This window comes from Athene noctua, chromosome 4 (assembly GCF_965140245.1).
Source record: "Athene noctua chromosome 4, bAthNoc1.hap1.1, whole genome shotgun sequence".
NCBI classification, from domain to species: Eukaryota; Metazoa; Chordata; class Aves; order Strigiformes; family Strigidae; genus Athene; species Athene noctua.
The window spans coordinates 28262033-28275940 of record NC_134040.1 but is presented as its reverse complement, the minus strand read 5'-3'; the positions used below and the strand labels follow the sequence as shown (position 1 = coordinate 28275940).

At 38.0% G+C, this 13908-nt stretch overlaps 1 protein-coding gene across 1 annotated transcript; it reads left to right on the top strand.

The window, feature by feature from the left end:
• Window positions 1-891: 891 nt before the first annotated feature.
• On the top strand, window positions 892-13905 carry YIPF7 (Yip1 domain family member 7). Its single transcript, XM_074903818.1, has 5 exons — window positions 892-980; window positions 2036-2202; window positions 3873-4018; window positions 9264-9445; window positions 13516-13905. The coding sequence occupies exons 1-5, from the start codon at window positions 892-894 to the stop codon at window positions 13676-13678; spliced, it is 747 nt and encodes a 248-aa protein (XP_074759919.1). The 3' UTR covers window positions 13679-13905.
• The last annotated feature ends 3 nt before the right edge of the window (window positions 13906-13908 follow it).

The following is a 13908-nucleotide window of genomic DNA, read 5'->3' as shown; positions in this document are numbered from 1 at the left end:
TGCAATTTGAAGCAGTCTGTAATGCCAAAAAGAACATGATGTGTTACAGAACCAATGATGTGCTTCATTTCTAATATTGCTTATATATGATCCAGACAATCAGTCCTGCCTATACACAGGAAATGGCCCCAGTCTGCAAAATTCAGATAGTTATAAAAACAGTTAGTCACAAATGTAGAAGGGAAAACAGACAAGTTGTTCCCTTCTTAGTCTAATCAGTCTGTAGCTACAGAGCTGAACTATGGGTCAGCAGGGATGAAAGATGTGTTTTAATGTGTTTTCTTTATTATTCAATCATTCAGTATGCTTTTCAAAGGCATGTAGCTAACCAGTGAGAATGTTTCTCTGATACTCCTAATATACCAACTACAGTATCCTTAAACAGAAATAACAAATTCAGTGAATATATTTGTATTTTTCTATTGTTTTGATAGTCAGATATAGTATTGCAAAACATAAATAGATGAAAAAAGTAATTTTTTTGAAACCCAGAATATTTCTTTAAAACATTAATTTCTAAGCATTCAGACATAGCCGTGAGTTTTTATTTTAAAGTAGGAAACAATAGTTTGCATTATATATATCTTCTTTCAAAATTACTTGTGTTATTTTTGGTAACAATAACAAGAGAGAAAGTCTTGTATACCACTTGTAAATTAATATAAAAAACTTAACAGTAACAAGATTAATTTCTCATGTTACAACGAAAAAATAATATAGAGTCATTTTTTGTCACTTCCAAATTATCATGAGTTTCTACAGAAAGATTCTCTTGAGTTTGTGGCTTTAGGCTTTTCTGTTTTCATTTAAGTTTAGAACAATTCAAAACACAGATATTGGCTTGTTGCAAAGGCTATTTTATTGATATTTGCAATTATTTTTCCAACCAGAATGTCAGATTTCGAGCAGTTTCGCTTTGACTTCTACCAGTCCAATTATACCATAGATGACCAGGAAGAAAACCTCAGTGGAAGCAGAAAGTAAGTATGCTTAAAAAAAAAAAAAAAGAAAAGAAAGAAAAAAAGAAGAGAGAGAGAACAAAGGTATATCTCAAAGCTCAAAAGAAATTAATGACAAAAACCAGAATTCAGTTGGCAGAAAAAGGCTATATAATCAATACAGTGGAATTACAAGCCATAGTAGTAGAAAGACAAGAAGAATCTTATTTCATCTTTTGCTTTTATTTTTTAAACCTTTTGGTGACTTCTGCCCATGGAAGAGGGACACTGAGGTCAAAGTTCTGAGTGGTTTCCCCATAAGAAGTTTTCGACACAGCTGCAGCAGGAGGTTGGGCGTTGCTACAGCTTCCCTCTTCAGCAACTGATGGATCTGGTTGGCTTTGGGGCTTGCAGAAGTAAGAAAGAGCTTCATCTAGACTTTCCCAAGGCAGAATGACTTATAATTGAATCTTTCTTTATAAAGGATTGGGTTTTGTGCTACTTTTATATGTACAGATGTTACAGGTTGTTTACCTAATTGGAGTAACTGAACTTCATGTTATTAATTTGGATTTTAGGGTACATATTGCTAGAAATTCTTTAAGCTCCTTCTTAGATTCAAGGAAAAAAAATCTAAATATATAGCTCTTCCATTAGCAGTATGGACATATCTCAGGAGTGTCACCAGGCTGCTTAGTAGAAGAGTCAGGAATGCCTAAACTTGTGAGAATCCTCACAGGGCCTAAATTTGTAGGTTCCCTCACAGCTCCTAAATTCGCTTTCTCCTCACTCCCAGCCTGGAGGCCTGTGCTGTGCCATTGCCTGAGCTGGATGGGCACAAAAGTGGGTGCAGTGGTCTGCAACATGCTGGCAGGAGCCCCGCCTGGTTTCAGAGGGGGTTACAGTGAAGGGAAGCAAAGCCATGGTCAGCAGCTTGGCATTCACTACACACAGTGGATACTGTGCCCAGAAAATTTCCAGGTTCCCCAAATTGAAAATAGGCAAAACTTTAAACTGTGGTACATAGTGAGCAGCTCTAACCTAATGTGAAGTCACTCGCAGTTACTTATTTTGCTGTGGTTTTCTTCTTGTACTAGGAGCCAGACAGAAGAGAATCCTCCAGCCGGTGCTTTTGCCCTATCGGAAAAGCTTCCCTTCCCTCAGAGTTACACGGGCCAGATTTTGCAGCCAATGTACAGCCCTGACACTCTTTCTCATCTTAGTTATGCTGATGGATTTGATGAGGAACCTCCTTTGCTAGAAGGTGAAAATAAAACCATGGACGATGTGTGTGGTTCCTGGAGGTGCCTACACTTTTCTTTGCCAGCTAGTGGTAGTCACTAGAGAAACAGCAGCAGAGCTGCCAAGCCTGGCTGTGTAAGCTTGAGCCAACAGCCCCTGGCCCCCAAACCTACATTTTCTTACTTGAATTTGCCAAGGACTCATTCACCCTTATGGCACATATAGTATATACTTTACCACCACTAGATGACAGCATGACAGTAAGTTTTGCATTCACATCTCCAAATATTTTTCTCCATCCTGCATACATATTGGAACATCTATAATTAATAAATACTGATAATAATCATTTTTGCATGTCTAGTAATAAATTTAATAGTTTGAAGATGCTAAATATCTTGTTTCAGTGGGAAAGAAATTGAGAAATCTGCTTTCAGCTTCAATTAGTTGATCATTTAACTACACAAACAATATCATTCTTTATGATGATTGAACCATCCTAATGCTAGTGGCTGATTTTGTAGTCTACAAAATACTTGTACTACATTAAAAAAAAAATTGAGACTTTGTGATTATTTCAGCATAATGTAAAAAGGCAAATTTAGCCTGCTTTTGCATACTGGAAGGCAAGTGGAGATTTTACTACTTAAAAGATACTACTACTGCTTTAAAACCAGCAAGATCACTCTGATATAGATAACTGCTAGATCTCTACCTCTCAGACCTCCAAGCATTTAACTCCACATGCAGCTCACCCTGTGAAAAGGATGTTGAAATGCGACTGCTTTTGATCTGCAGGGCTTCAGAGATGCTCCTATCTGTGTACCACATAAATCTGACCGAAGACACACACATTTTAATACAGAAAAACCTTGTTTATATAACATTTTGGCTCAGCTTGAGGAGATGGATTGGTGGAATAAGGTAAAGACTTAGCTTTCCAAGCAGATTTAACACATTGCCAGTCTCAGTAATTCTGGCACCCAGTTCTAAACCTAACTTTTCCCTTGCTGGAGCATCTTGAGGAAGATGTTCACGCTTGCAAGCTGAAGGTTTTCTGCAGGAGTTATAAGAGAAATCTTTATGCCAGTAAAGTTAATGGCAAAATTCCCATCAACTTTAACAGAAAAGAACTTTGTTCTGTTTCTAGGGGTCCTCAGTAATTACTTTTTAAATGCTAAAAGAAAAGCTTATAAAGCACTGTAGAAAGTATTATTAACTTGCCTTGAAGGGAGGAATGTCATTTTTAAGTGCCTCTGGCAGTTCAGGCTTAAGACACATCTCTTGTCAGATTTGCCAGAATTAAAGCATATGTCTCTGTCCTCAGTGTTCTACAGTATCTTGAATTCTGCAGTTACAGTTAATTAGCATATTATTCAACATCTAACTTAGTGTGGCATTTGATATACGTGTTTTAAATATAGAATAAACAAATATTAACTTTAAAATGCTGATGACGTTTTTTGGTTCACTGCCTAAAATGGGATTTAATAAATTAATATTCCAATTAGCGTCAGAGCTAACTCTCAGATCTATTGGGTATATAGCAGGGACATCATGTTGCTTCTACAGAATATGTCATCCTACAATATTATCTTCACTAAACAACTAATTTGTTTGCTTGTTTGGGGTTTTATGGTATCTAATTTTGTTCTTGTGAGTAATTAACAATCCTGGAATTTCTCATTGCAGAACTTGGGATCAATTTTGAGCATATATGGCAAAAAACATTAACAGTTCTAAATCCAATGAAGCCTGCAGATGGCAGCATTATGAATGAGACAGACCTCACCGGACCTATGGTTTTCTGTTTGGCCCTTGGAGCAACATTGCTGCTGGTATGTTGTGGTAGAAATCTTAAAGGATTTCTTTTTTAACAAGCTAATGCCTAGGTGATAATTCATGTGAATTGCAGAAGATGTAGTACTGGCATAAAATGAGTCATTTGCTGCCAATTTGTTCTGAGATTATTGCATTGAAAGTACCTGCATAAAGTTTAAATGTAATGTAGATATAATACAGGTGAAGTGATGTATTCCTTGCAGTGGAAAGAAAAGATCACATCATTTTTTGGAGTGGGATTTAATATGAACAAAGGACAGTGTATATATATCCTGGGGAGGCTCTGAACACCCGAAGCATAGCAGTGTGTACTAGCTAAGGACCTAAAAAGGAGGTTTTAAAAGAGGGAATAAAAAGGCATAGCAGACCAGCCTGTTTTTTCTAACATTTACTACTGTTCTGAAATTATCTTCCCTCAATGTTATTTTGGGTAGTGCAGAGATATCTAAAAAACCATGTAACTAAAATAATTTGAAAAAGAAAATGAAAACAGACTTTTCCTTCCCACCTCAAATTTGCCATACCTTCCTTTAAATTTTGCTAGTCCTTTCCTAGGTTATATTCTTTTCCTACATCATCTGCTAAGCAAAACATGGTAGCCTGTGCTCAACCTCTTTCCTCTTTATTAATATAGCTTTTCTACAGGAGGAAAGTTGAACAGGGATCGTACAGTACTCCCAAATTCATCTATTTATCACTGACAACAGGGGCTCACCACTGCTGCTGAAGTACAGCGATGATTGTCGGCAGCGATTCATCAGACAGGGATAAGGTGGAACCATTCTGGGAAGGGCTTTACTGTTCTGCAAGAGGTGAGAGAAATGGGGCTCTAATTCTCCATTTCCTCTGTGATAAATAGTGCTGAATCAGAAGACTCTTGCAAATTCTTACTCAATTTGTAATGTCAGTGCAGTACCTTGAATGTGCAAACTGCAATATAAATGGCAAGTATTATTATTTATGTCCCTATAAAAATAAAAATCTTTTAAAAAGGTGGAAGAGGCAGGAGGAAAGGGAATAAAAGGAAAAGAAGGTGGGAAGCTAGAGAAGACAGGCTATTTTCCACCTAGATAAATAAAGATAAGAGGGGAATAGAAGGAGAAAATTCTGAATATATAATCAGGAAAAAAATGGAAGCAAAGCTAAAAGAAAGAACAGGACAAAAAGAGTTGTTGTTGATTTTCCTCCCTGAATAGCCAACAGTTATAAGGAATATTAAACTACTACTATTGAAATAAATTACTTTAATTATTATATTTATTCTGGGATATTAAACTTTTTAGAAAAACAACTAGTTTCAATGCTCCAGTTTTAGGCCAGCAGAACTCCTCTGATACAATCTAATGTTTTTGTGCCACAACTTCACAGCAATAAGACTATGGGACTTCCATGTGCCATCTTATAAATTCAGGCTGCATGTTTTATCTCAGATGCATTTGAATACTAAAGTGACTCTTCAGCTGTGTAAGCTATGATATCTTTCTGTACTTGAATAATTCTCTTCTAATAGCACCAGGAACACAATTTGGTTGAGAGCTTGTTTCCAAAAATAATTTATAAATTTTATTTAGTTTCAGCTTTTTAACTATGGAAAAATATGCAAATATATTCTTCAAATGGTAGCAGTTCTTTCAGAGGACAGAGAAAAAGAGGAAAGGTTTGTTAGCCTGGCAGCAGGACTTGATCTTCTTCATACTGGTGTAAAACAGGGCAACTCCATTGAAGATAGTGTGAAAGGTAGCAGAAGCCCAAATCTCAGCTGCTTTGCATATTACATAGTCATTCGTACAAAATCAGACTTCCCCATCCACTTAAACTAAGGATAGTAGTACCCACTCTAGGCAGATGCAAACAAGCACACAGAGTTTGACATTCTTCTAACCTTGTTCCTTCCACAGGACAAATCTAGCTCTTTCCATTCATCAAAGCCTGCCAGACTAATCAAGCTTGATTCTGGTTTTACTTTCATCACTGTGAATTGGGAGTATTCCTGTGTGTATGACTCAATATATTTACATGTGTTAAGAAAGACTAGAATTGGAACCAACATGTTCAGCTGCTTTTTTTTTTTTTCCTCTCTCATTCCCCTGCACTGCAAATCAAACATTTCACCAAGTGGAGACTTCAGTTAACTACTAGTGCTAGTGTTAGTGCTCCCATCATCTCTGTCTCAGTAATTTCTTAATCTTAAACTAAGATGCTAAATATTGCTGTGTCGAATAATTAAATACACTGAAACAGTCTGTAGTGGTTGTTGCATCTGTTTGAGACAGAGCTTTTCTTAGTGTCGATAGTAAAACTGACCAAATTGTTGCAGATGTTAAACTTACTACAAACATTTAATGACTGAAATTGTAATTGACAATAATCTGAGCTGGTGTTGCTCTCCCACACTATCTCTAGCTATCATTGGTTTCACTTGGAGAAACAATTTTTCCTCATTATTTTATACCAGTAGTATGCAAATTCTAGCAAAGGACTGTACATAAATAGGAAGATTTCTTAAGCTGTTAGTTCAGGAATAGATCATTCCCTTATGGCAGAACACGGAGCAAGGGAAAGGCCAGCACTTGGGACATTGTGAGGATATAGACAACCTGGCTGTACCTGACCTACCTTGACAACTGAAACCAGAGGAGAGCTCAGCAGTGAGTCAGGTCAAGCTGAAAACAGGATAATGGTGTGTAGGGCTAGGGCCTGAATAATAGGCCCTGAAACAAAGTTGACCTCTAGATGAACCTCACAACTAAACATTATCCATTATTAGTATCTGTTAATTAGTAAAATCTGTATTACCATTAGCATTAATTATTAGTATCTGATCATTAGCAAAATATGTAATTTCACTAGTGAAAGATGTAGCTTAGACAGAATATAATCAGTAGTGAGGGTGAAGTGCTGTGAGAATGTGTATCCAACTTTCCGTGTTTATCCTTGTTCAAGGCTCAGAACTCAGTGTCTGGCCTTGTTAGAAACTCCCTTGGTTCTCCCCCACCGAGCCCTGGCCAGGCTTTGGGTAGAATCCAACAGGAGGATGAAAACAGATGTTTCCACTCAAAACAAAGGTGAAAGTGATTCTAACTTGCTGATTTTTGGTATGTAAGGCTGGACCCTCTTGACATGTCTTTGGATGCCTCCCCTACGGGTGGACGCATCGCGTAGGATTTCCCACTTGCGGGGAAAAATACTCCAAATCCTCACTGCAACCGGGTCCCCCAGTGACTGCGGATCTGGATGGTGGTAACATATCCAAGTGGTGATGGATCTTTCTTAATCACTGTTCTCCCCATTGTGTAGAAATGATTAGGTGCATTACCTTGCTTGTTCTTATTTTCTATAGTTAACTGTATGTAGTAATAATTAAGTATACCATTCTGTATTTTTGTTATTGCTTATCTTCTGTATTACTTGGTTATATCCTTTAATTATTAACAGTAAAATAACCCTACTCTTTTCACTCTGGTGTCTGAGTGATCCTCGATCAGCAAAACATGCAGCTGATGTAGAGGCAGGTCATATTAACTGAGGCTGCCTTTCACATAAGCGTGCCCTGCTCCCCTACTAGACCTGATGAGCTGTCACCAGCCTGCAACATTAGGACGTTCAAGCTGTGCCATCACTAGATTAGGCTCTCTCAACTGCATGGCTTTGTCTCTGTTCAGCTCAGATACTGCTGGCATCCCGTGATCAGTTTCCACACAAATGGATACAGGAAGAGGGGGCAGAGAAGGAGGGTCCTCAAAGTTGGTTTCCCTCAGATTTTATTAAATTGTATGGATAAGTAAAGTGAGAGGTCTTCTCAGTCCTCCTTAACTATCATGGAGGAGATACTTGTAAGTATTGTAAACCATGAAAATAGCTTCAATAATATTTTCACCTTATCCATCACAAGAGAATCCAACCATAAACTACAAAATGATTAGGAAACTGAGACTCTCTATTAGTTTTGGTTTTCATGTAGTTTATTAGTTTATCATATGCTATATATGATGTGTGCATATATGGGTGTGCGTGTGTATGCACAAACACACCTGTTTTAACTATGTCTATACATATTACTGTGTGTTAGGAAGGTGATACGTTGTGGCCCTTCATTTGAGGAATTTATTCCATGGTCCTGACTTCAGGGTTGAGTCTCAGGTTTGATCTTTCTTCGTCACAAATGCATGTTCTCATTAGGATACAATGTTCCAAGACAAAGTAAACAAAACCATCTTCATCTCAATCACTGTTTATTTCTGATGTACAAATGTTTATTTCTGATGTAGAGATGTGAAAATGTGCATAGTCAATATTCGGTATTTCATTTGTTAGAAGCTTAAAGAGAGAGAAAAAATGTTTAACAGTCTTTTGTGACTGTTCATTTTTGGGAGTGAACAATGCCCTCATGCCTGGAGGTGATCTTTCAAAATGATGGCAGGAGATGAAGAAATCGGTGGTGCTGGGGCCACTGTTGCCTGTTGTACTAGCTTTGTGTATAAATTAGAAAACATCAGGCTCCAGGCTGTCAGGCTGGTACCTTTCACAGGCACTAAATTCACACAAAGGATAAAACCTGGAAGAAAAAACACCTGGGGATTTTTTCATTCATTGGAAAAAAAAAAAAAAGAACACAAGCTGACAGTTACTACTCAGGTTTATGTTGAAATGAATGTGTTGTATTGATCTAACCACAGGGATGTGTCTTTCCCATGGTAGTCAAGGGAAGAATGGACACATTCACCCTGAAAACTAGCATACTTTCAGCAAGGTTTTACTAGTTTTTTGCAGGTCTGCTTAAAGCTGGGGTTTGTAGTAAAATGGGAAGCATATCAAGTAAGTCAGGTCATCATTTTACTTAGGACATTTTTCCACAGCCCCTTATACACCTATTGGATGGATGTTTCCTGGCACTAAAATGTGCTTTCCATAATTTCTTCTCAGTTTGCTACCAATTAGACCTTCCCAAGTCTCCCCAACCAATTCCTGACCTGTTCAGAGCCCAATGACAGTAGAACTGAGAATCGGCCTCATAACTTTAAGTTAGTGACAAGCACATACTCACAATTGTACCTTGGAATTTTTTAATGCAAAAATCATCCAAAAGTATCATCTGTGTTTTACAATTGAACTGATGTAGGCGAAGCAGAGAGTGTCAACAAGAAAAAGTAACAAACCTAATGCTTGCCTTCTGTCTTCTCCCACTACTTTGCGATCACTTGCTCACTTCTGATGCTTCATGCTTACTCATATTTGTTCCAGGCAGGAAAAGTTCATTTTGGCTATGTGTATGGCATGAGTGCCATTGGGTGCCTTGCTATACATGCCCTACTGAACTTGATGAGCATCTCAGGAGTCTCGCATGGCTGTGTTGCAAGTGTCTTGGGCTATTGCCTGCTGCCCATGGTGATCCTGTCCTCTTCTGCAGTCATCTTCTCGCTACAGTAAGTACCAGTCTCTGGCAGCAGGAAACATATGGAGAACAGTAAGTCAGAATGCTGGTGTTATGCAAAACATTTTGTAAATGGCTAGGTAGTGAATTTTGGCTTCCAAAACTGTAAAGAAAAACACCATTTTGTTTGTGTGTATAGGTGGAAATGGACAAAACTGGACTGTGTTTGAGAGTAGTGATATAGATTCATTTTAAGATGAGTCCTTAATTCCACTGTTTCCCACTTGAACTGACAATGTCTGATTTTTGCAGCAGCCTCAGATGAGATTTCTGTTTTGCAGAGCCATCAGTGGCCAAACTCAGGGATCAATTTTAAGAGCAACTGCCAGACTTTGGTTTTATATAGTTGTTTCTCCTGTACCTTTTTTGTTTATGATATCAGGCTTCCATCCTTATGTAGATCGACTTCTGTGTGACAGAATGAGATAATCAAGCAACCCTTAATGATTTGGAGCATTAGAACAAGTATTTAAGGTGTAGTAGAGTTGTATACCCTGGAGTGTAGTTGTGGTATAATTGCAAATCTGAAAATAAGTGAAAACTTTGAAAAAACAAATGTGTGGTGGCATATGTATCTATGCGCGTGTGTGGGGGTGTTCAGTAATATGCCTATGAATAGGAAATTTGTATGCAAGCCTCTCCTTCCTCCTCATTCGGTAAGACTTTTGAGATACAGACTGTGTTTACCTCTCTGTTCACATACAGCAAAGTACAAGGAAGCTCCAGGTCTTGCCTGAAGGCCTTGAGCAGTACTTTTATCTGTCATTAACAAGTTATTAATAATGGTTTCCCTCCTTAGCCTTTGTTGTTCACTCACATGTTTAACTCTTCAATGGGTAACATATGGGACCTGGCAGCTGATGAATAAGGACTGTGCCCCTGTTTGTTTCCTTTGGAAAAACATCAATTTTATATATGTAAATATAATTTTTTAAGGAAATTATATAGTGTGATGAAGACTTTGGCACAATCCTTGTTGCATGTTTTTGTGGAGGTATGATGGGTTAACCTGACCATAATCCATGTATTAAAGTGTTTCTGAGTTGTCCTTGATGAGATGAACAGTAATGACACGGAAGAAGTAATTTTTTCTTTGTTCTCCTACACTTCCCATATTTTTTTGATTAACCTGTTTAATAATATACCCTAATAAAAGGTGCAGATACATAATCATAGAACAGATGGAACGAACTCTAACCCAGCTGTTACAACTGTGAAGGGTACTGTTGTCTGTACAAGGAATCCCCAAGCATACGCCACACATTTGTAAAATGTTGTGAAATTACAGAAAGCATATCTTTTGAAAATCTATAAATACTATACTGTGATAGCCTTTACAAAATTAACCTTTTATTTATGAAATGAATTGATAACATTAAGTGCCTGTGTACAGGATTCTGCAGCCCCTTCTCATTCGCCATATGAAACTGCTTGAACACAGCAAGTACCAAGGTTAACTATTACGAACATGCTATTAAAGTTAAGTGGTAACTTTTAAATCCCAAACGCATTTCATTATTTTTAATTTAGAAATTTATTTAAAATAGTAAACAACAATACATTCATGATCTTTTCAAATATTTGTAAAAATGTTACTTCTGTCTATTTCAAAGTGTAAAGAACTAACTTTGATGCTTGTTTTCACAGAAAATATAAGTAAGATATAGCATACATCTATTGCAAAGATACATACAACCATTTTCAATTTTCAGGATTAGCTATTTCATTTTAATGTTTTGGGTACTGAATTGTACCAAAGAGAAAACCAGTTATCTTATGCAAACTTACATGGAACCAGATTTGTTTGTTCCCGTCTATGCTGATATCATGTCTGAGCCCAAGTTGATTAGGCCATCTTTCTGGGAGAAACATCAGCAGACTTTTTTCCTGGAAAAAAACCAACAAAAATTCTTTACTATTAAATCCCTGAAAAGAGTGGTCAAGCCATTTCTTTAACTAAACAGTGAAGGAAATTAATCTGAGTGGAGAAAGAAGTTAGACCTGCAGATGCAAAGGACCCATTTGGTGACCACATCTGCAGGTTGTGAGAGAGAAGTGGACAGGGTCCACTCATGTCTGTCCCCCCAGCTCAATCTCATGCCAGTACACCCCTAGTGCTCTTGGTCACTGTGAGCATGACATCTGTCTTCTGCCCTTCTCCCATGCTTGAGGATTTGGCCCTCATGGACATTGCCAGACACAAACTCTCTGAAAAGCCAAACTATTCCTTTTGGCAGTAATATGCAGTTAGACCAAGGACTGAATTTTTAAGAGGTATCTCTTGGCTCCAATATGATTTTATGTCACCTTTCCATCCTGTTCACTGCCAGTCCTGGAACAAACCATGAGAGGCCATTGTACTTCAGTGCAAGACAGCAGCTGCAGCTCTAAATTTTACTACCTTGTGATAGCCCCCTAAAGAGTCATTATACTAGCTGAAAATTGTCATCACACAATATGTCCCTGTTGCAGCCCATCCCTCTGCCAGCATGGGTACCTGCTCAAAGAGCCATCCATACCAGCTCTGAATTTCTGGCTGTTTAGGTGAGCATCTTAGAATCTCCACTTGGAGCAGAGTCCAGGAACTTGGTTCAGAGAGCTCAGTGTAATTTCCTTGAACGCCACTCTGTAGGTTTAAAGGACACATAAGCTGAAGATTTTAAATCACACAGTCTTTAATGTTTTCTTTTTAACGGGTTGAAGTTGCAATGAGGTGCTGAATCACCTTAAAATCAATTCTCTCTTTCCTCCCCCAAAGTCCCAAGAGCTGACACCAAGTACCTCATTGGTCTGGAGACTGGATTGCTAGGAAATGAACTGTTCTATGTTATAGGATTGCATTAAGTAAACTAAATCAATTAAATAAGGAGAGCTTTACTCATCATGGTTTAATTGCAATAATAGTATTAGTGGAGATTATTTCTGATAAATTGGCCTAAGTAAATATATGTTGTCTGTTTCTCACTTCTGGTTCTGTCTTGCTGATACTTTGGAAGAGTGGGGCACTAGAAAGTCCTTTAGCAAGTGGCAGAGATTCATTCATTCTCAAAGTCCTTGAGCCTGACACAGCAAAAGTGTGTAACGCAGCCAATCTCATTATGTAATTCAGCAGCGTTTTACGCGCCTGATCTCATGCATTTTACAGAAGCAGGCTGCAAATACGGAGTGCAAATAAAGCATATGTGGAACATTACTTATTGGCAAGATTTTGTTCCTACAGGGTTTAATAGTGAGCTCTCTGTAATCTGCCGGAATATTTCAGTGGGCTTTGGACCATAGCCCCATAATCATCAGTTCTCCATGCTACCCTGCACTTGAGAGGTGGCAGAATGTAACTTCAGAAGGGCCCAGCTGTCACCAAGGGGCAGTGTGGAAAGCCACCATCCTTTCAGTATGCAGAGAAGGATGCCAGGGTGAACAAAATATTTTTCCTCAGTGGCTCTTTTCCCATCCCTTACTTTCTACTCAGTGTGCACCTTTTTTTAAAAGACCAGTTGAGCTTTCTGCTGGGAGGCAGTTACCACCTTTCTGCCCAGTCAGCTGAGGCGCAATTCTTTAAGAGACTTATTGCCTCTCCTCAGAGTCTGAGGCAGACTTAAAACCTGTGCCATGTGTTACAGAAATGCAAGCCCTCCAGGTCATCAGGCTGCCTGATGGAAGAGTAGGTTTGCAGCGTCATTTTAGATCCTAACAACTTCTACAAGATGCTTTTGGCTGCAATAGGATCTTTTCTAACTTTAAAATTAAAATAGCTGCTGCATCTGTTAGAGCCCCAGCAGATTTATTTGGAAATGCATTGTCCTTTTAACAGTACTTCTGATGAAGCTGCTACTTTTATCCGTGCTGAAGAAATCTCCTTTTTGTTTTCTGTTACTATTTTAATTTGTTTCTCAGGCTTGACTTTCATGATGTCAGTCACTCCTTGGTTCTTCCAGTGACTGTTACCTTATCAATAACAAACTGCCAGACATGAACTTGAATTTGATAAAATATGATGCTACATTTACTAACAAGTGGACTCTGTCATGTTTCTTTCTTTTTTTTTTTTTTTTTTTCTCCTAGGGGGATCCTGGGAACTTTGTTAGCTCTGTTTATTATTGGATGGTGCAGTTTGTCAGCCTCCAAAATTTTTACCTCTGCATTGGCAATGGAAGGACAGCAGCTTCTTATTGCATACCCATGTGCTTTACTTTATGGGCTTTTTGCACTTCTAACAGTTTTCTGAGATGTATTTTCTGGTAGCCTTGTTACAGTCTGTTTATGGTTCTTGGAGGGGCAAAGAGTTATTTACTTATTTTTAGATTACCTAACATTGCATTAAGTTCTATTAACAAAATTAGATGATATGATTTACCTTTTTTTGCCTAATGGCTGATAATGAAATAAAAAATCAAGCTAACAGGTAGATGACTTCAATAATGGTGTTTTGAAAGTCTTACAGCTTAAAGAAAAACA

What these genes read in the sequence shown, in the direction of transcription:
- YIPF7 (XM_074903818.1), top strand. Translation starts at nt 892, where the DNA reads ATGTCAGATTTCGAGCAGTTTCGCTTTGACTTCTACCAGTCCAATTAT. An exon ending in GGAACCTCCTTTGCTAGAAG is followed by an intron (nt 2,203 to 3,872) that starts GTGAAAATAAAA and finishes TTCTCATTGCAG; the next exon opens with AACTTGGGATCAATTTTGAG. An exon ending in TTGGAGCAACATTGCTGCTG is followed by an intron (nt 4,019 to 9,263) that starts GTATGTTGTGGT and finishes TATTTGTTCCAG; the next exon opens with GCAGGAAAAGTTCATTTTGG.